Source organism: Eulemur rufifrons, unplaced genomic scaffold, assembly GCF_041146395.1.
Source record: "Eulemur rufifrons isolate Redbay unplaced genomic scaffold, OSU_ERuf_1 scaffold_84, whole genome shotgun sequence".
In the NCBI taxonomy this organism is placed as follows: domain Eukaryota; kingdom Metazoa; phylum Chordata; class Mammalia; order Primates; family Lemuridae; genus Eulemur; species Eulemur rufifrons.
Genome location: NW_027182866.1, coordinates 296,156 through 316,057, shown reverse-complemented (window position 1 = coordinate 316,057; position 19,902 = coordinate 296,156). Strand labels below are relative to the sequence as shown.

At 61.4% G+C, this 19,902-nt stretch overlaps 1 protein-coding gene across 2 annotated transcripts; it reads left to right on the top strand.

Annotated features, from left to right (window-relative positions):
• Positions 1-4,313: 4,313 nt before the first annotated feature.
• Positions 4,314-19,024, top strand: UBE2J2 (ubiquitin conjugating enzyme E2 J2). 2 transcript variants are annotated; one of them, XM_069464734.1, is made up of 7 exons: positions 4,314-4,436; positions 8,506-8,636; positions 10,968-11,008; positions 15,457-15,559; positions 15,652-15,790; positions 16,680-16,760; positions 17,311-19,024. In XM_069464734.1, the coding sequence occupies exons 2-7, from the start codon at positions 8,506-8,508 to the stop codon at positions 17,593-17,595; spliced, it is 780 nt and encodes a 259-aa protein (XP_069320835.1). In that variant the 5' UTR covers positions 4,314-4,436; the 3' UTR covers positions 17,596-19,024. The 2 variants fall into 2 exon arrangements, with proteins under 2 accessions (XP_069320835.1, XP_069320837.1); XM_069464736.1 differs by lacking the exon at positions 16,680-16,760.
• The last annotated feature ends 878 nt before the right edge of the window (positions 19,025-19,902 follow it).

The following is a 19,902-nucleotide window of genomic DNA, read 5'->3' as shown; positions in this document are numbered from 1 at the left end:
CGCCCACTGCCTGCCCCCGCTCCCCGCCTCGCTCTGCTGTCTCAGCTGGGGTATCTGGGTCCCTGCCTTCCCTGGGGGCAGCCCTCAGCAGGGCAGCACCGGTGTCCCCCAGAAGGACACAGCTCAGACTCAGACAAGGTGGGGGGCTTGGGGCTTTGACAGACTCTGACTCCTGACACCCCTGGCCCCGCTCCTAGCTCCTAGCCAGAGACTGCACCCCAGCGGGCTGGATGCCAGCTGTCAAGGGCAGCCGGGGCTGGCCTTGTCCTGGCCTGGAGCCCAGTGTCCCCTGGCCCTGGCCTGGCGGTGTGGCTGCTGGGGTCTGCTCCAAGGAGGTGTCGGGTGGAGAAAGGTTTGTAGTGTCCCCAGGCGGGGTGACTGGGAAGGCAGGCACACGAAGCAACCCCCAGGTGGAAGCACCGATTTTATTACAAAGCAGCCCACAGTCACGAGGTGCTGACTGGACCCCTCCTGCTGCCTTCCAGGGCCGCCTGCACCCCAGGCAGCTCTGCCTAGCATGTGCACACACACCTTGACAGAGGTGTGCCAGGTATGGGGCCTTGCAGACACACACACACACACACACACACACGGCCATGTGGAAGCACCTCTGCCCATGTGCACAAGCACGTGGGAGTCCAGAGTGGTGGGGACATGCCCCCAGCCTGGACCTCCTGGAGACCTAGGAGGCCACGACCTGGCAGGGTGGTGGCCGGGCAGAGCACTGGGCATGCTGGGTGCCTGCCCAGGCCGCGGGGTACTGCTTCCTGGGCCCGTGGGTGGCCAGAGGAGCCGCTCCCGCCATAGGTCTGAGAGTCAGGCTGAGCCACTGAGACCCCAGCAGTGCCGGTTCAGGTGTCAGGATCCCAAGGGGCCGGAACTTGGCCTAACTCCTGCCAGAGGCCCCCAAGGTGTCCCAGGGAGATGAGGCCAGCTGGCCCCCAGGACGCTGGACATCTTGCCTGCAGTCAGTGGCTGTCTGGCTGGCGTCCGGCTTGATATGAGGCATCCCTAAGGCAGGGCTGGCCCTGGGCTAAGGCAGCCATGTCCTGGCAGTAGCCCGGCAGCAGAGCTGGGCTGTGGTCTGAGTGACAGCTCCAGAAACTCCAGCACAGAAAGGAGGGAAGAGCCGGACCGCAGCTCCAGAGGCAGCTGGGGGGGGGGCGCGGGGGGGGGGGGGCCCGTCGTGCACCCTCTGTGTGCTGCGCCAGGGTGTGGCCCAGGCCAGTCCCGCCAGCAGCAGGACCCAGGAGGGGAGTTCTGGGGGTGGAGATGTGGGGCCTCCCTACCAGGTGCACCCTCCAGTGAGGCAGTGAGGCCTGGCCCTGGTCCTGGCTGGCAGTTTCTGCAGGGAGAGGAGAGGCGGGTGTTGGCCTGAGACTGCTCTGGATGCCCCTCTGTCCTCCCCTGCTCCTGGAACTCAGAGCCTGCTGTGCCCTGGTCTCTCACTTCCCTGCCCACTCTCGTCCTGCCAGGCCTGGGAGGGGTCCTGCCCGGCTCACACCACAGGTACGACCACAGGTGTCTGTGGCTCAGGGATGCTGGGTGGGGCATATGCTCCCAGCACCCAGGTGTCCCTCAGAACCAGCTGCCCAGCCACTGAGATGGGCACTAATTGTGAGAACCACTTAGGGCCTGGCTGTGGAGGTGGCACCCGGTGCCCCAAGTGGGCACACGGCTCACCTTCCCCCCTGGGTACTAAGACCATCACCTACCACAGCATGCACTAAGGGAACACATCACATGCTGAGACCACATGCCACATGCTAGACGCACAGCACATGTCCAATCCACCGCCACACTTGGGCCAAATCCGCTGTCTCCCAGCCGAAACCCTCAGCTAGATGGTATGCGGATGGCAGGGCTGTCCCCATCCCTGTCCCACTGGGGACTCTACCATCCTGAATGACCAGACCCTCAGCCCGGTCCCAGGTTTGAGGGTGGGCTCGGCCCCTATCTCACCTCCGGCCAGCTCTGGGCTCCTGACCACCCAGCCCACTGGTGCTAAGGATCTGGGTGGGATAAGGGAGCCCCTGGGTCCAGCCGGCACAGCCTCGGCTCTGAGGAGGGGTGAGGTCACCGGCCTGGCAGCTCTGGAGGGAGGCAGCGGCCACTGGTGATGTCCCGAGAAAGGGAAGTGACACTAAGGAAGAGCTGGCCCTGGTCCCTCCCAGGCACGAGTCACAGCTCTGTCACTGGCTGCATGATCTTCTGAATTATCCAACCTCTGAGTCTGCTTCCTCAAGTGCAGGATGGGGCAAAGCACCTCTCCAAGGTCGAGGCAGGGGCCCCAGATTCGGCCCAGGCCTGGCGTCTGGCCTCCTGCTCTGAGCAGCTTCCTCGTGAGTGGAGATCGGGGACGAGCTGCCCGAGGGGCTGCATAGCAGCAGGAGAGGAAGGCGCCGGGCTCACTGCGCAACCTAAACCGGAGCAACCTGTGCCTGCCCGCATCATGGAGTGAGCTAGCGGGCGAGCCCAGCCTTGGGGAGCCCAGGTCTGGACAGAGGGGTCTGGTCTAGCCAAGGGGCAGCTTGTAGGGAGCAGTAAGCCCCTCGGCCTTCGCGGAGGAGGGAGCCCTGGCCAGGGTAGGGGCACAGCCTCCATGACCCACGCTCTACAGTGCTGGCAGGAAGTCCCCCCCGAAGGCTAACCCCAGGCTTTCCTGCTGCAGAAGGGTGGCTCCTGCCCTAGGAGGCATGGTCTTGGGGTTTGAGAAGGTTCCAGTCACCACCTGCTGCCAGCCTAGCTGCCTGCTCCCCGTCCCAGCTGCTAAGGTTATCAGCCTGTGGCCAGAGCGCTTGAGCCCGTGTCCCACTGACCAGGAGGTTGCAGACGTGGGCAGGTGGGGCCGGGGTGTCTTGGCAGGACCTGCTGGCCACACCTGTCTCAGGTGCCTTCTCCCCTGGGGTGTGACTCAGGTGTGCTCGGTGAGCAGGGCCTCGGGGGCTCTGAGCCAAGCCCTCCGCAGCCTTCCTACCAAGGTGCTGTCCGCACCTGCACTGTCTCCGTGGGACATTTACTCAAGGACAAAGTGAGACAGGGGAGGGCCTTGACCAGTCCAGGCCACGGCTCCTGGTGGTGGCTGAGAGTGTGCACAGGTGTGCTCGTACCTTCGGCCTGGATGGCCTTCCTGACGTAACTTTCCATGCTCTAAAAGCAGCTCTCCCCACCCTGCTTGGGGACAGCAGGGCCGGGCTAACATGTTTCCTGAGGGCAGCAGCAGCAGCTGGGGCCTGGTGACAGAGTGGAGGCCGCATCCCCCCGGCGGACCCCCTGACAGACTGAGAGACACATGGGCACTCCCGGGTTTTGCCCCAGGGCCAGGGGCCAGCCCTGCAGCAGTTTCTCAGACCTGCCTCAGGTGCCCGGAGCACGGCCCTCACCTGCCCTCTCGCGGCCATCAGCTGTCACGTGGCCAGCCAGCTCGTCCCCCTGCGCTCTGTCCAGGCCGCCGTCTGCCACCTGCCTCGCAGTCCAACTCTGCCTCCCGGGCGGCCCCGGCGCATCCCCACCGCTCTCCAGCCTCGCGCGCCCCAGCGTCGCCCAGTCAGGGCGAGGGGCGGAGAGGCCCGCGCCCACCTGCGCATCCCGCGCCGTCAGGGCCGGCTCCAGCGGGGCACCCGGCGGTGCCGGGGCGACCGCGCGCATGTCGCCCACGCGCCCGGACACGGGGCCCCGGGCCGGCTCCGGGACCCTCAGGCGGCCGAGGGCGCGTCCCCGCCAGGCCGGGTGGGCCGTGGGAGCGGGAGGGACGCTCGGGCGTCCTCTCGTCGGACGCCGCCGGGTCGGGTCTCTCCCCCGCGGCGGTCGCCCTTCGGCTGGGACTGTCTCCCCGACGGCGCCCGCCCCCTGCGGCTGCTACCGCGCCCAGAGCCGCCTGCCGGACAGCGCCTTGGCCGAGGGGCGGCCCGAGGGCGGGGACCGCACGACGAGACCGACCCAAGAGCTCGGGGACTTCCCCATGGAGCCACCCGCCAGTGCGCACGCGCAGACCGTCTCCACCTGGAGCCCCGCCCCTCGGAGCAGCCCGCCAGTGCGCACGCGCAGACCGTCTCCACCTGGAGCCCCGCCCCGCGGGGCTGCCCGCCAGTGCGCACGCACCGACAGTCCTCGCAGGTGCTGGGGCCGCGCGGCTCCAAGGGGCAGGAGGTGACAGAGACGTAGGCGTCGTCCGCCAGGCTGCCTAGAGCGGCCGACCCACCGAACCGCGCACCGGAAGCGGAACCGGGGCCCCGCCCCGCCCCGCGGGCGGCCATCTTGGAAAGTGAGGCTGAGGCGGAGGCGGCGGCGGCGGCGGCGCTGCGGCGGGTGCGGCGGTCAGGTCCCGGCGTGGTGCGGCTCTCTTCGGAGCGGGCCCCTCTCTTCCGCACCCTGCTCCGGCCTCGACCACGGCGAGCCTGAGCGCGGCGGCGGCCCACGCGCGGCGACGGGGAGAGGTGAGCGCGCGCGCCTGCCTGCGCCGGGGCCTCGGACTGCTCGTCCGCCCCGCGGAGCCGGCCGCAGCGGAGGGCCGGGGGCGCGGGGCCGCGGGGGACTCCGCACCGCCCGTGTCCGTTCGCTCCCGCCGCCCGCGGGGCCCCGGCCCAGAGCGTCCCTGCGCAGAACCAGAGGTCGGTTACGGCGGGGCGCCCGGGGCTCGGGGCCGGGTGGTCCACCCGCCAGGTTGGGGGCTTGGTCGGCCGCACGGCTGGGCCTCCCGCGAGAAGGCCAGCTGTTAGTTGGGACGCTTGCGGGTACCTCCAGGACGAGCCAGCATTGACCTTGGTTCGTAAACGTATCCCGGGGAGTCTGTGTTGGCGGGAGGGCGCTGCCGTTGAGCCCGCCGCCGCTTCAGCCCCGAGCAGTTAGAACCCCATGTTGCCTCATAAATCCCAGCAGAAACGAGCGTGCCCAGGAGTGTGTCTCTGGGCGTAAACAGAAAGCCCAGGCGGTAGGAGTGGGAAGCCGGAGTCTGGCTTCACTGTGGGCCGGCCGGAGTGGGACCTGGACCCTGAACCAAGACCCTAATCCGTGCCAGGCCTCGCTAGTTACGGGCATCAGCTCAGCCTCTGACCAGGTGTGATCTAGTCGCCTCAGTGCACACCACTTAGCAGGTGTCTGTAATTCAAATACAGTTGCCAGCTTTTTGCCAGACCCAGGTGTGAAGCAGCCGAAGGGAGGTAAGCCCACAGCTTAGCAGGAAGTCAGCTCATACGTGCATAATAGCACACAGGTTTGTGTGTGGACACAGCAGTGGTTCAGGACTCTGTTTGATCCAGGCCAGTGAAACTTGGTGTAATCTGGCTTCAAAAGAAGGGAATTTGAGGATCTCTTTTAATTGAAAACCCCAGCATACAGATTCAGGCATGGTTGGATCCAGGTGCCTAGCACTTGCTATCAGTAATCTGTGCACAGCTTGGCACTGCTGACTTGTGGCAGCTCCATCCTCAGGCAGGTGTGAGTGGTGGTGGGGCTGCTTCCATCAGCCCTGGGCCTCCAGCCAGCCTGGGAGGCAGTCCTGGTGAAGGAAGATCCTTCCCCGAGAGTCCTGGGCCCGGGTGTGTCACGGGCCTGTCTGGTCGCCAGGCCCAGGTCTCGTGGTACAGCGTCACCTCACCTGAGTTGCCCATACTCAGAGCAGAAAGGAGATGTCCCGAGAAAAAGGAGCAGGGTGGACAGGTGCTGGGTGGCCACCGCTTCACACAGTGCTGTGGGACCGAAGGGCCCCGTGCCCTAGATGGTGACTGGGGTTGTTTCCTGCAGTGTCCACGTGTCAACAGGCTTTATGCTTTTTTTTAACTGTCCACCCCCTTCAGTGTGATGCACCTTATGTCCTGTGTCTTTCGGGACTTACTTGAAGGAAACCTGAGGCACGTGCACTTCATACTCTGTTTTCACAGTTTGATTCTTTTGTGGTTTTTTTATTTTCCTTGTCTTTCCTGCTGTCATATTTGGATGGGGAGAATTTGGAGAAACAGTCCCCTGAAACCTCCAGGAGGGGCCATGAGAGCATCGTTCTGAGTGGGGCAAAGGAGGCAGAGTTGAGGAAACTAAGTGGCTGGATCAAAAATGTGATTTTAAAGATCATGCGTCTCGGCGCACGGGTGGGACAGAAGTTTGCTCGTGACGGGCCAGGCAGGACCTGTTTCACTTTTCTGTGCCTGTCCACTGACTGTTTTTTAAATGTCCGCTGACTGATGAAGCATCTGATCTGGCCGCTGACTGAGTCCACATACAGTTGTATTTGAGTTAGCCAGAGGGTTACTTTGCATATGGTGACTGTTAACTGGAGGGTGAACGTTTAAAAGAAAGAACAGGTTCTGCCTAGTGGTTCTGCTTGTGGGTCGTTGCTGTGTTGCTAGGTGTTGGCCTCAGGTGAGCTCTGTGGCCCATGTGGCTTTTCGAGCCAGGAGCTTAGTGACAAGGCTGTGTGGAAGCACAGCCTTTCCAGGCAGGACCCTGCTCTCGGCGGGGGCACTTGGGGCGGGGCCGCCAGAGGGGCCCACCCTTACTCTGCGAGGCCCTGCTTGGTGTGTTGGGTCCCGTGAAGGGGGAGTGGGAGGCGCTGGGCTGGGGAAGTCAGGGAGGCTTCTGAAGGAGGTGGCCCCAAGCCAGGCTGGGAAGGGCCTCGGTGAGTCTCCCGCCTGTAGACTGGGCCCAGAGCAGGGGTGGGTGAGTCAGGGGTTGGGGCTCAGGCTGTGTCAGAGGTCCTGGGAGTCGGGAGCGATGGGAGCCGCCTTGTCGAGAGGTGGGCTGACGGAAGGAGGTGTCGATGGGGATCCTGAAGGGCTGTTGGAGGATGGTCAGAATTTTGTGTGACTTACGTGCACGAGGACCTGAGACGGGAAAGGACTAGAAGCAGAGGTGCCTGGACGAACCGGGAGACACGGGAGGCTGCTGTGGTGCGTGGTAGGAAAAGTAACAGGTCCTGCCTTAGGGTGAGTGGGACAGGAATGGGGAGGAGGGGAGCAAGCGTTGCAAGGCTCGGGGACCCCAGAACAAGGAGCAGGGTCGGCACACCACGTGGGGGGCCGCTGCGGGTGCCCTGGCTGAGCCCCTGGGGTACGAGTGAGCTCACCAAGCCCTGGTCCACCAGGAGCTGACGCGGGGGGCAGGGGGCAGACGCTAGACCATCTGGTGATGGCGCCCTGAGGAGTCAGCCAGGCACAGGGGCTGTGGAGACCTCTCCCGCAAGCCTGCAGCTGCCACAGGGAACGCCAGGGCTGGGCGGGGTTGAGTTCAGGTTTCTGAGGACTGGGAGGTCGGGTGGAGGTCAGTGGCCATTGCTGGTGGCCACTGTTGTCCAGGACCGCCAGTAAAGCTTTTGGCCAGAGAGCGCTGCGTGGGACGGTCGGGAAGCCTAAGTGTCCGAGTGTTGTTGGGAGGAGGAGTCTGCGGTGGCCTGGGGATGATGCTGCCCCGCTGCCCACGTCCAGCCTGCCCGTCCTGGCCCAGGGCGCATCTTCTGCTCCGTCCTCTGCTCCATCCTGCACATCCCCACGTCCCCATTTCCGTATTGCGGACCAGCGGTTTCACTCTGTATTTTTAGCTGCAGAACTTTTTGCCTTTCCACCTTAAGTTATGAGAAACTCCAGTATACAAGAGATCAAGTTGGAGCTATTTTAATGTTCAGCAGTGGGGGGCCCAGTGTCCCCATCACCACTTCTCCTCAGCTTCTAGAGCATAGCTGAGAGGTCCCAGGTCCCTGACCCCGTCTTTTTTCTGGATTGGTGGCACCTCCTCATTCCCTGTGGCAGCCTTCAGTGAGGCACCAGAGTGACTTTTCTAACAGAAGATGTGATCTGCCTCAAGGCTTGGGCCTGAAGCCCTTCTGGGCACTGCCCTGGGCTGGCCTCCCTGGCCAGTCACCTCCCCAGCCCTCACTGTGCTCGGGCTCCTGACACCGTGAGCAGTGCTGTCCCCAGGCACCCTGCACTCTGAGGCTCTGCCTGGAAAGCGTGGCTTCTCCTCTGCCCAGCCAGTGCCTCCCCCACTCCGCGTCCAGCCCTTTGCTGGTGACCAGTGGTAAGTGGCGGCCAGCAGACTGGGATGGGGCGGGGGGAGCTGGTCTGTGGTGTGAACACTCCATCCACGAGGCCCCACTGCGCGCAGATTCAGAAGGTGTGCACGGCTGCTTTCGGGGACTGGGCCAGGCTGGCTTCAGCACGCCTGCCCATGGCCCTCTAAGTTTTTGTTCTTGACCCCATTCAGATTCTTTGAGGAAGGGAGTGGGGCTTTCGGCTTCTCTTTGTCTTGCATCTGTGCCGTACTTGGCCTGAATGACGGTGGTGGCAGGATAGATGGGAAAGGATCCTGAGGGCCTGTGGGCGTCCGGGTGGGTGGCAGGTCAGGGTGACCTGTGGGCTGTGACTCTGGGTGCCTGACACATTGGGGCTGGGGCCTGGATGAATTGTGGGCTGCAGAGATGAGAGCAGAGGAGTGTGGCTGCTGCAGTTGTCTTGGGGTGAGAAGAGCTGTGGTCTCATGATTCTTGTTTTCTATAAATGTAAACGTTTGTTTTAACAGATGAGCAACAACAGCAATAAGAGAGCTCCAACAACAGCAACGCAGAGACTGAAGCAGGACTACCTTCGAATTAAGAAAGACCCAGTGCCTTACATCTGTGCTGAGCCGCTCCCTTCGAACATTCTTGAATGGTAAGCTCTGCAGTGCTGTTCACCCCTGCCTGCCGGCCCGGCTGGGCGAGCCTGCTGCTCCTGGTCATGGCATTGGGGGCCGTCCCGGCGCCCTCCCCGGGTGCGAGTAGACACTGAGAAGCTCGCGGACACTCTCTGGTCTTCCCAGTGGACGGCATGCCCGGGACTCCACAGAGTCCTGTTGGACTCAGCTGGGGCCAGAAAGAGAAGGAGGATTTGGGGTGTGCAGGGCTCACAGCTGTTGATCGTGTACACCCTGCGGGTTGGGTACTTAGGGAAGAAACTGCATTTCTGGACTTTCCCCCGCTACTCTTGGTCTGGACGCTGACGGGTAGCCTGCCTTGCCTCAGAGCATTGGTGACGGGACCAGGGTCCTGACACCCCGGCCCCTGGCGCTGGCCCAGGCCAGGTGCCCCTGAGCCTTGGGCTGACAGCGAGAGGCCCTGTGTCTGGTAAGCGTTCGTTTCTGGTGGCTCTTTTGCCAAAGCGCAGTTAGGAGACCACACACATCTCTATGGAAATGCTACCGTTACCAGGTTTACTAGTGATTTTGTAAGAAATAAAGTGTAAGCCTGAGGTATTAAAAAAGCATTTTCTGTTTGTTTGAAGGGTGCTTTATGTTTTGATCTTTAAAAAATACTTAAAATTTTTTTTAAGTCCAGGGAGTAGAGATTTAACTGAGTTAAGGTATTCTCCAGATTGGACGGGGTCCCCTTCTGCAGCTTGCAGGGGAAGCCCGGGCCTGGCGGGTTCCCCGGGCAGGTTCCCTCTTTCTTCCCTGGATTGTGGGAATATCTCACTGTGTAGGGAGCCCCTCCGCACGTGTGACTCTGTGGGTTGGGGGTCCCTAAGACCACCCCCAGGTTCAGTGATTCGCAGGGAGTACTCGCTGTTAACGTTTATCACGGTGAAATGACAGCACAGTCAGGAAAGGGAAGAGACACGTGGGACGAAGCTGCGGGAAACCACACACAGGCTTCTGGAACTCTCTCAGGATGCACTTGGTTCCCCAGCAGCAGCGAGCTCGGACTGCCCGCTTGACGCGCTGTCACCAAGGAGGCTCAGCAGACTCAGGGCTGGGGATTTTAGGGGGTGCCGGTTGGCTCCCTCTGCCTGGCACCTGCCAAGGTTCCAGATTCCAGAAGGAGAGTGGGTTTCCGCAGTGGGAGCACTTAGTGAGCCCCTCTTACCAGCGGGGGTGCTGGGAGCCAGCTCAGGACTGGGTCGGGCCTGCCTGGAGCACTCAGCTGAGAGAGGAAAAGGGCGTTTCCAGAAAAGGACTTGGATGACCTGGGGGCCGCCGTGCAGGTCCTGTCCTCGGAGCCCTGCAGGTCCCCTCTTCTCTCTGCTGTCCCAGGGCTGCTGGGCTCTACCTCAGGAAGAAGGTTTCTCCATTGTCTTTTCCCAGTTGTCCCAGATTGGGCACAGAATTTGAGAGCAGTGGCAAATGAAGGCCCCGTTCTGGGTGTGTGGTGTACTTAACTCTAAGCCACTCAGTTGGGGTCCATTGACATAGGATCACAGTGCTTTACGAGTAAAACGTCAGCCAGTAGACAGCGTGTGTCATGTGATCCCATTAATATTAAAATGAGGTGCATACGTGTCCTGCTGGCGAGGGGCATCTGCATTTGGGACGATCTTATGTGCTTGCAGTTGTGTCTGGGTTCTGGCATTTCTGATCAGTTTTTCTTTCTTCCCTGTGCTCTGCTGTTCTGAGAGCCTGGAAAGCTCACGAGCTGACCCTCCTTTGTCTGCGTGGGGGAGTGTGGCATCTATCGCTGCTGCTAGTCTGAGGTCGGGTTCTGAGGGGACGGTCAGCGTTGTCCCTCTTCCTCCTGCAGCACAGCTGCGCAGAGGTCGTTCCTGGGGGTGGGGGACAGAGAGCCGGCTCGCGTCACTAGCTGTGCCCTGCTTTGCCTATGTGTGTGATGTCAGAAATATAAAGGGTACGTTTTTGTAGAATAAACTTCCAAATACAGCTTAATAATGTGTTATGAAATTGAAATGTGTTTAAAACTTCAGCTTAGTGCTTAGGAGAATTGTTGCACGTTGTATTGTGGAAACGAGAGTTCCTTGGGAAGCTTTAGGAAGGACAGCGGCAAGACCAAGGCCAGCGGGCGGGCCGTCCACACCTGCAGCACGAGGCGGCCGTGGAGCCGCGCTGCCGTCCACACCTGCAGCACGAGGCGGCCGTGGAGCCGCGCTGCCGTCCACACCGGCCCTCCCTTGTCTGCCGACAGTTTGTGAGCGTGGTGTGGGCGGGGCCTGTACACGTAGATTCTGGAGAATCTGCCATGGTCAAACCCCAGGTGATTGTTCTCTCTCCTTTAGGCACTATGTCGTGCGAGGCCCTGAGATGACCCCTTACGAAGGTAAGTGTTCTGCTCTGAGGTAGAACGAGAGGCAGTTTTCATATTCTGGATAGACCTTGCCTGTTAACCGTCTTTTATTTGCAAATAATCTTTTCATTTTGGGTGTGCATTTGTTAAATTGGACTTCCTTGGGACTTACCCTGGTACGTCTCCCAAGCGCTAGAAGTGTCTGCTCCGGTTTGGCTTTGCCGGCATGTCCGACTCTCCAGGTGCTGCCTGTGAGCGTCCGCGGTACCAGTCCCCTCGCCGTGGGGGTGGAGCTGAGAAAAACAGACCGGGGTGCACAGCGTGGAACGTGGTCTTATTCTTCTTCTGTTTCTTAAGACCAAGGTGAAGGTTACTGAGGGAAAGGCAGGCGTCTTTATCGAGTGCGTCGTCTGTGCTGGGCACTGCGAGTGTCCTTGATCCTCTGAACGGTCTCTGCGCTGAGCACGTCCCCCGCGTGGGGACGGGCACCCGAGGCTCAGGGTCTGGGCCAGGCTGGGGAGACCCTGCCCCCGGGGACACCAGCCCAGGGCAGAGCGGGGCCCAGGGTGCCAGGGCAGCAGGCTGCTCGTCTGCCTTCCTGTGGGGGTTTGTGAAGATTTCGCTGGCGAGGAGGGCGGCTGCCGGAGCAGAGTGTGCCGTCCACTGTTTTCAACCATCGGGGGGGGGCGGGGAGCTGTGGGCAGTTACGAGTAGAAATGGCCGAGCTCTCGCAGGCAGTGTGGCCGAGGTGTCACTAGCTGTGCCTGCAGCCTCTCCCTCAGCCCCGAATCCCAGTTCCGGGATCATCTGGCCTGGGGGAAGCACGACCGCAGGGTGGGCATGTCATCGTGGTGCTGATGTCGGACACTGGGATGCTGGGCTGTGGCCACGAGTCCCTGGAGAGGGGGAGGGCCTGGCTGTGGAGCCTCCTTCCACGTGTGTGTGCGGCTAAAGGCCTGGAGAACATGCGCCACAGTGAGCGGTGGTCCTGTCTGGCAGATGGGATTGTGCTGGGTTTTTAATTTTTTGTTTTGTGGTTTTAGTATTTCCCAAATAGTGAACATTTATTAATTTTGTAACCAGACCCCACCCCCTTCAACAAGACCAGCCGGGGCTGCTGCTGGCGGAGCTGAGCTGCCCCCGACAGGGCTGGACACAGCAGGGAGGGGCAGCTCCTCGGGGCCTGGGGGCTGGCCGGTCACTTGTGCTTTCGTCTTGTGCCCCCAGTGTGGACGCCTCCCCAGCGTGGCTCTCTGCTGGTCCCGGCCCCGGCTGCGAAGGTGCCCACGTGCCCGGTCGTCCTTGTGCGGGTTCCTTCAGGGGCGGAGCCCTTTCCTCCTCTCCCTCCCCACACAGCAGCACCCCCCCTCCCTGCGTCTGTCGTCAGGCCTCCAGGGAGCCCCCTGCATGGCCACGTCCGAGGGGCTCTTCTCAGTCTCGGTTTCCTGTTCTCTGGTGATGACCGCTTCCTCCCTGGCACCTGGGTATTCCGGCCTCTCTTCCCCACCTTCTGTGCGGCTCCCCTGCAGGGTCCACGCCTGTCCGGCGCAGGGAGGTTGGCTGCAGGCCTGCCCTCGGGCTGGGTCCCCGGCTGCTCGTGCCTGGCTTCTCCGGGCACACCTGTCCTGACCGTTCCAGAGTGGCTTCCTACAGGCGTTGCCACATAGTTCCCCTGAAACTAATCTTTAGATTTGACACAATCCTATCAAAATCCCAATAAAGTTTTTTGTAGAATATATAAACTTATTCTAAAATTCACACGAAGAGGCAAAGGACGTGCCTGTAATCCCAGTGCTCTGGGAGGCTGAGGCAGAAGGATCACTTGAGGTCAGGAGTTCGAGACCGGCCTGAGCAAGAGCAAAACCTCGTTTCTACTAAAAATAGATAAAGTAGCTGGGCGTGGTGGGTGCACCTGTAGTCCCAGCTACTCAGGAGGCTGAGACAGGAGGATCACTTGAGCCCGAGAGTTTGTGGCTGCTGTGAGCGAGGCTGACACCACGGCACTCACCCAGGTGACAGAGCAAGACTCTGTCTCAAAAAAAAAAAGGTAAAGGACCTAGAGTAGCCGGAACAATTTTTAAAAAGAAGAAAAAAGTGGAGTCAGGGGTTTCGAGATTTAATCTGGCGATGAGGACCCGGGGCGGTCAAGGGAGAAACACAGACCGCAGGCCGGAACAGAGAACCCGGGCGCAGCACCGCAGCTCGGCAGCCCGCCGGGTTGGACAAAGGAGCGAGTGCGGCTTGGCGGGGGCAGCACAGCCTTTTCTGCAAAGGGTCTGGAGCAGCTGTGTGTCCACGGGCCAGTCGGAGTCGAGCCGTTGGTCCAACTCTTGGTTTTTTTTTTTTGGTGACAGAGTCTCACTGTGTTGCCTGGGCTAGAGTGCTGTGGCATCAGCCTAGCTCACAGCAACCTCAAACTCCTGGGCTCAAGCGATCCTCCTGCCTCAGCCTCCCGAGTAGCTGGGACTACAGGCATGTGCCGCCATGCCCGGCTAATTTTTCTATTTTTAGTAGAGACGGGGTCTCGCTCTTGCTCAGGCTGGTCTCGAACTCCTGAGCTCAAACGATCCACCCACCTTGGCCTCCCAGAGTGCTAGGATTACAGGCGTGAGCCACCGCGCCCGGCTCCAGCGGTTCCTTTCAGAGGACAAGTGAACATTCCCAGTTTCTCACCTGTGAGGTCGCTGGGGAGCTGGCGCTCGGTGCCGTTGTCTGGGCCTCTCAGCCAGCAGGCGTTTCCTGGCAGCAGGGCAGGAGGGCGCCCGTCTTCCCGCCTCCCCCCAAGCCAAACTGGCGCTGTTCCTTGCTGTGGAATCCCACTTCCCAGTTCCTGCTGAGCCGAATGTAGTTTGAGGTGCACGTTGCTGTCCATGCTCCCTGTTCCCGGCTGTTGCTCATTTTCCAGTTGGGCCTTTCCTTGTGATCCCGAGTGTCCCGAGTGGCGTTTGTGGCACGCCAGCCTGTCGTGGCAGACTTGTTTGCACGGCCCCCTGGCTTCGCAGGGGACCCTTGCTCGTGCCATCCTTCCACCGTTGACACCACACTGTCCTGCCAGCCTGCGAGTGCCAGCCCTGGGCCGGGGCTCAGGGACATCGCCCTGAACTTCAGACTGTCGAGGTGACAGCCCTGCTTCCGGTGTGAGACAGTCCAGCTTAGGTTTAAAGTGGCTTCCGGGGCAACCTGTCATGAGATTGAAGGACTTCACCGCAAGGAGTGCAGCTCCCAGGAGGGGCTGCACCCTCTCTGGAGCAGGGGGCACCTGTGGTCATTCCGAGACGAGTGTGTCCACGGTCCTTGAGGCAGGACCACACAGGGAGCCCGGCGGTAGGACAGAGGCTCCTCAAACTCGATGGCGTGTGCACACGCATGCACGTGTGGCCAGGGTTGGCCCGAAGCTCTGCGTTGCCAAGCAACTCAGATGTGGCTGAGCAGCCAGGTGTGAGGTCGGGCGGGGAGGGCGGGGGGGGGGGGGGGGGCTGCCCTGATGGTGCCTCCGAAGGCCAGTGGAGCAGGGCGGGGCGCTTGTCCAGAGTGCTGGGCTCGGGATTGATTGGAAGGTGGGGCCGACAGGTTTGCTGATGGAGTGGGTGTGACGTGGGGGGTGGGGCCCCCGGGTTTCAGTCTGAGGGACTGAGCGGATGGAGTTGCCGCTAGGGCAGCCGCAGGGACGCGTCTTGGATGTGGCGTCTGGGGCAGTGCTGTGTGGACAGCACCGCGGTCTGGAGTTTGGCAGGCGGGGTCCGTCGGTCCAGGTTGGGGTTCTGGCTGGGGAGTCACAGGACTCCCGATGGGCAGCCATGAGGCTGGGTGAGCCCCCAGGAGGGTGAGCAGCCCCAGGTGAGCGGCCCACTCTCTGCACCTGGGCTGGGGGGAGGAGGCAGCCGGGGCGCAGCACGCGGGGGAGGGGCCATGCCGGGACGGGCTGCGAGGCAGCGGGCTGGGAGTGGGGCCCAGACACCAGCAGGCACGTCTGGGTGGCCTCGGGGTCAGGTCTGGAGCTCCCGGTGGGAGCAAGAGCCTGGCCAGGGGGACCTGAGCGCTTGGCAGGAGGGAAGTGGAGACACTGCCGGCCAGGCCGGCCAGCGAGCCCACGTGCGGGCGGTGGCAGTTGGCAGGGATTGGAGGGTGTGAGTGGGCAGCGTGGTTGTGTCTCAGGTGGGGCCTGCTGGCCGCTGGCTGCAGCTGGGTGGGGGAGGTGGGTCGTGCAGGAGAGGGGGAGTTGGCTGGGCCAGGGAGGGGTGACCGGCTGGACACTGGGGGTCCCCGCAGGTTCCCTTCTGATCCTGCTCTCGTGAGGGCAGTATGGACGGTCCCGGAACAGAGGTGCAGGAGCCGTAGCGGGCGTAGCCCCCGAGCTCGAGTGGGGTGCACAGGCAGTGAGGATGCGGGGCCAGGTGGGGTGGCGGGTGGGCTGGGGGTCGAGACCGCGAGGACGCTTGCTGTGGACGGTGACAGGCTCTTTCCTTTTCTGTTTGATGCAGGTGGCTATTACCACGGAAAATTAATTTTTCCCAGAGAGTTTCCTTTCAAACCTCCTAGTATTTATATGATAACTCCCAGTGGAAGATTTAAGTGCAATACCAGGTAAGGCTTTGCGGGAGCCGTGTGCTGCGGCTGGGTGTGCTGCGTGGGGTGTGTGGGGGTGCACTCCTGCTGACGGGGCCCCCCTCTCGCAGGCTGTGTCTGTCCATCACGGATTTCCACCCCGACACCTGGAACCCGGCCTGGTCTGTGTCCACCATCCTGACCGGGCTCCTGAGCTTCATGGTGGAGAAGGGCCCCACCCTGGGCAGCATAGAGACGTCGGACTTCACGGTGAGGTGCAGAGGCTCCCCTCGGGGGGCCTGGGGGTGGCGCCTGGCCGTAGCCACCTGTCTGGGCTGGTTTCCATTCCTGAGATGCAGCTGCCTTTCTCCGCAGCAGGCGGGCACTGCACAGGGTTTGCTGTGTCCCCGCTGCCTGGGGACGTTGTAGGGGTCGCTCTGTCCTGGGCTCCTTGGCTTCTCCTTGGTCCCATGTCCTCTCTGCCGCTAGGCCCTGCTTCTACCCACATCAGGCCCTGGCTGTCGGGACCTGCTGTCCACACCTTCCGGGCTCTCGTCTCGGGGGGCTCTGGAGGGGTCGGGCTGTGGCGGTGCCTTTCCACAGATGGCAGGGCCTGTGACATCCATTTTCTTATTAGCTTGTTTTTATTTTTCTATTTTTGAAAATAGGAATCAAGTCTAATGTCATTAATTGATAATGAAAAGATAGGCCAGGTGCGGTGGCTCACACCTGTAATCCGGGCACTCTGGAAGGCCAAGGCAGGAGGATCACTTGAGCCCAGGAGTTCGAGACCAGCCTGAGCAAGAGCATCTCCACTAAAAATACAAAAATTAGCCGGGCGTGGTGGTGGCACCTGTAGTCCCAGCTACTCAGGAGGCTGAGGCAGGAGGATCGCTTGAGCCCCGGGGTTGGAGGCTGCAGTGAGCTGTGATGACACCACTGTGCTCCAGCCTGGGCAACAGAGCATGTCCCTCTTTTGAAAAAAAAAAAAAGAAAAAAGATGAATAAACCTTTTTAGGACTGTAAGTTTGTTGTGAAGCATGAGTTGAAGTGCCTTCTGCAACATCAAGACCGTAGCTCTTGGCTCTGGTCTGTGTTCAGGGTTTGAAGAGAACTGGACCAAGCTTTCTGGTGATAATTCCCTTCTCTTTCTTCCTAGAAAAGACAGCTGGCAGCGCAAAGTTTAGCGTTTAATTTAAAAGATAAGGTCTTTTGTGAATTATTTCCTGAAGTTGTGGAGGTAAGAAAGTGAAAGTTGGACATCAGTTTTGCCTTCCCCTCTGTTAAAAACGCTTTGTTTCAATTGTTTCCAAAGAGAAGATGTGTCCTCGAGGGACGGCAGGCCTCCCGAGGCTGCCGTCCAGAGGGGTCTGCCCAGGGCTTCCAGGTGCACGCTGGCGGGGAAGAGGGCTTGAGGCATTTGTGTGCAGGGCCCCCCCAGGTGGGCGTGGAGGATCCGGGTCATGCAGTGAGGGCTGGGCACGGACTGGGCATGTAGCGTGTTGTTGGGTCTGGCGTGGAGGATGTGGCGGTGGGTGGGGCCTTGGTGGCTCAGATGCTGGGTGCCGTGAGCTGAGTGCTGGGGCCACGAGGCCCAGGCTCGGGATGGCCGCTGGCTCTCTCCCCCCGTGCAGGGGGCCACGGCTGAGCCTGCCCTGGGTGTCGGGGTCTGACACGGGGCGGAGAGCTGCCTCCTCGGTGGCGACTCCTGCGCTCCTGAGATCGGGAGTGTGGTCCTGAGGGAGCTGGCTCATTTAGACCAACCGTCATTTCTTGCGTTTTTCTCTTAGGAAATTAAGCAAAAACAGAAAGCACAAGACGAACTGAGTAGCAGGCCCCAGACGCTCCCCTTGCCAGACGTGGTTCCGGACGGGGAGATGCACCATGGCCAGAACGGGATGCAGCTTCTCAACGGGCACGCGCCGGGGGCCGGCCCGAACCTCGCGGGGCTCCAGCAGGCCAACCGGCACCACGGACTCCTGGGCGGGGCCCTGGCGAACTTGTTTGTTATAGTTGGGTTTGCGGCCTTCGCCTACACAGTCAAGTACGTGCTGAGGAGCATCGCGCAGGAGTGAGGCGCACGGGAGCCAGCCCCACGGTCGCTGCGGAGGGACGCCGGGCGCCAGAGCTCGACGTGGGCGGGCCGGACACGCTGCCGAGTGCAGGCGGACCCGCCAGATGCCTGGGTTTAGCTTTTAAAAACCTTAAAAGGAAAGCAAAGACCAAAATGTGTGATTCAGATTTGGAGGCGGCTTGAGGTTCTCAGCCCCCTCTCGCCGCCGTGCCTGTCGGGCTGGCGTGGAGGAAGGCCGCTCACACTTTGGTTTTTACGGCTTATCTCTTGTGTTGTCTTTAGACCTGTTTTAGTAAACCTGTTTTTCATTTTATTAGATTTGGTCACTTAGAAATTTAAAGCTCAATGCCTGTCAAACACCTAGTGCGTCGGCAGGCGGGAGCCAGGGGCCTGGCCATGGGGCCGGCACGCGTGGTCCCCGGCTTGGCGGGGCCGGGTCGGCTGGCCAGTGACAGCCACGGACGGGGGGCCAGGAGGCGTGGGATTGGTGTCAGCACTTGAAAATGTGTTTATGGTCAGTTAGAATGAAAACATTCTAGAAAGCGCTTGTTCATTGTTCGTTCGTTTTGTTTGTTTTTGCTGAAGTAGAAGTTAGGAACCTGCTTGCTCTGACCGCTAGGTGTCACCCTTTGCTTAGCAGCAGCTGGGCGTGGACGAGGGGGGCTGGCTTGTTGGGGGACGGGCCCTGCGTGCCGCGGCGTCACCCGCAGCCCTGGCCTGCGCCGGCCTCCCCCGAGCTCTGGGTGCTGCGGAGCTGGGTGTCCTCGGGTACCTGCAGAGCCTCCTCTCCGCATTCTTGTGTCCGCGAGGCCCTGTCCTGTGCAGGAGGAGGGTGAAGACCCCAGGGTCTCCTGGCGTCCCCTCAATGGGAGGCCCTGATCCCGTGCACTTGGGGCGCCCCCCCTTTGGTCTGAGCGCCCTGGTTGGCCTTGCAGGCAGGTGAGCAGGTTCCTGCCCCTGCTGGAGCAGGTGTTCGCTCTGCACGGAAGAGCCCGGAAGGGGCGGCCTGCCTGGAAGGGCATGTCCGAGTGCGTGTGCAAGCTGGCGTGGTCTCAGTGTGGGGACCCGTGGCTCCCTGGGTTGCTGAAGTCTTCCCTTTTTTGTGTTTGTGTTTTATGATTTCACCTGCACAGGAGACTTTGAAGAAGCGTCACATTGTTTGAAAAAACTTGCGTCTGTGCGTGGGGCTGTGTCCACTGCTGGACTCGGCCAGTCATCGCCGGCAGGGCCCCACGGAGGCGGAAGCCGTCCCCGTCCCAGGGCAAGCTATAAAACTGAAGTGCAGCTGTATGTGTTCATCTTGGACTTTGCTTTTTAATCAGTTTATTTAAAATTGCTCTAATTTACCATTTGTATGTATTTAATCCACTCTTGTGAAAAAAATCTTTAATTATATTTTTGTTCCTACTTTCATGCTGTGTCTGTGTTGGTGGAGATGGCTGTCCATCTTGGGTGGCTCGGAGCCGGGGTGGCCTGTGAGTGGGGTCACACCTGCCTGGCCTGGGGATGGCGTGTCGGCCCCCGGCGTGGACGTGCACGGTGGCAGTGGGAGTTGCCCTGCCTGTCCGCAGGGGGCTTCTGTGGCTGGAGTCGGTTCCAAACCCTCGGTGTTTCCTGAGGCTCTCGGGAGACAGGGTGTTAGCAAACCCGTGTGCCTCCAGGGGTGACATCTCAGCGTCGACAGCCCGGGGTCCGCAGAGGAGGGGCCTGTGCTGCCCGCACAGGATGCTGCCGGACCCAAAGTAAAAGATGACCTTTGCCCTGTTGGACGGAGCACATCTGACTCTTTGTCCCCCCTGTCCTTCCCTGGAGGAGTCGTGGGCCCCTCCGTCCCTGTGTGGCATCACCGGTGGGGGGGCAGTGGGTGTTCGGCGTGTCCCCCGGCCAGCACAGCGGACCCCTCAGCAGCCAGTCTGTGCTGCGACGTCTCGCAGAAGTTCATGTTTGTGGACAGCGGCCGTGGGGGAAGTGTCCCCCGCACACTCCAGCGGCCCGTGCCTCTCCCGGGAAGGCTCCCGGGTGGCCTTTGAGGACTTGGCTGCCGCCAGCACGGAGGGTCTGGGCCCAAGTCCCCCTCGGGCCGAGGAAACTGCCTCCCCTGGGCCGGATGCCCTGCTGGGGGCTGTGTCCCAGGGCCCCATGGCCCTTTGCCATTTCCCCAGGGTGTGGGGTGTCGGGCGTGTGGGTTGGGGGCTGCGGGGGTAGGGAGAGCCAGCAGCCGGACCTGAGCTCTCCTTCTGGGGGCGGCTCGTGGCCGCGGCCCTGGTGCATGACTCCGGAGGGTGGGACCGCTTTGTCAGTTTTCTAG

Coding starts and splice junctions, on each gene's coding strand:
- UBE2J2 (XM_069464734.1), top strand. CDS start 8,506: ATGAGCAACAACAGCAATAAGAGAGCTCCAACAACAGCAACGCAGAGA. Junction 11,009..15,456: donor TGAGATGACCCCTTACGAAG/GTAAGTGTTCTG, acceptor TGTTTGATGCAG/GTGGCTATTACCACGGAAAA. Junction 15,560..15,651: donor AGATTTAAGTGCAATACCAG/GTAAGGCTTTGC, acceptor CCCCTCTCGCAG/GCTGTGTCTGTCCATCACGG.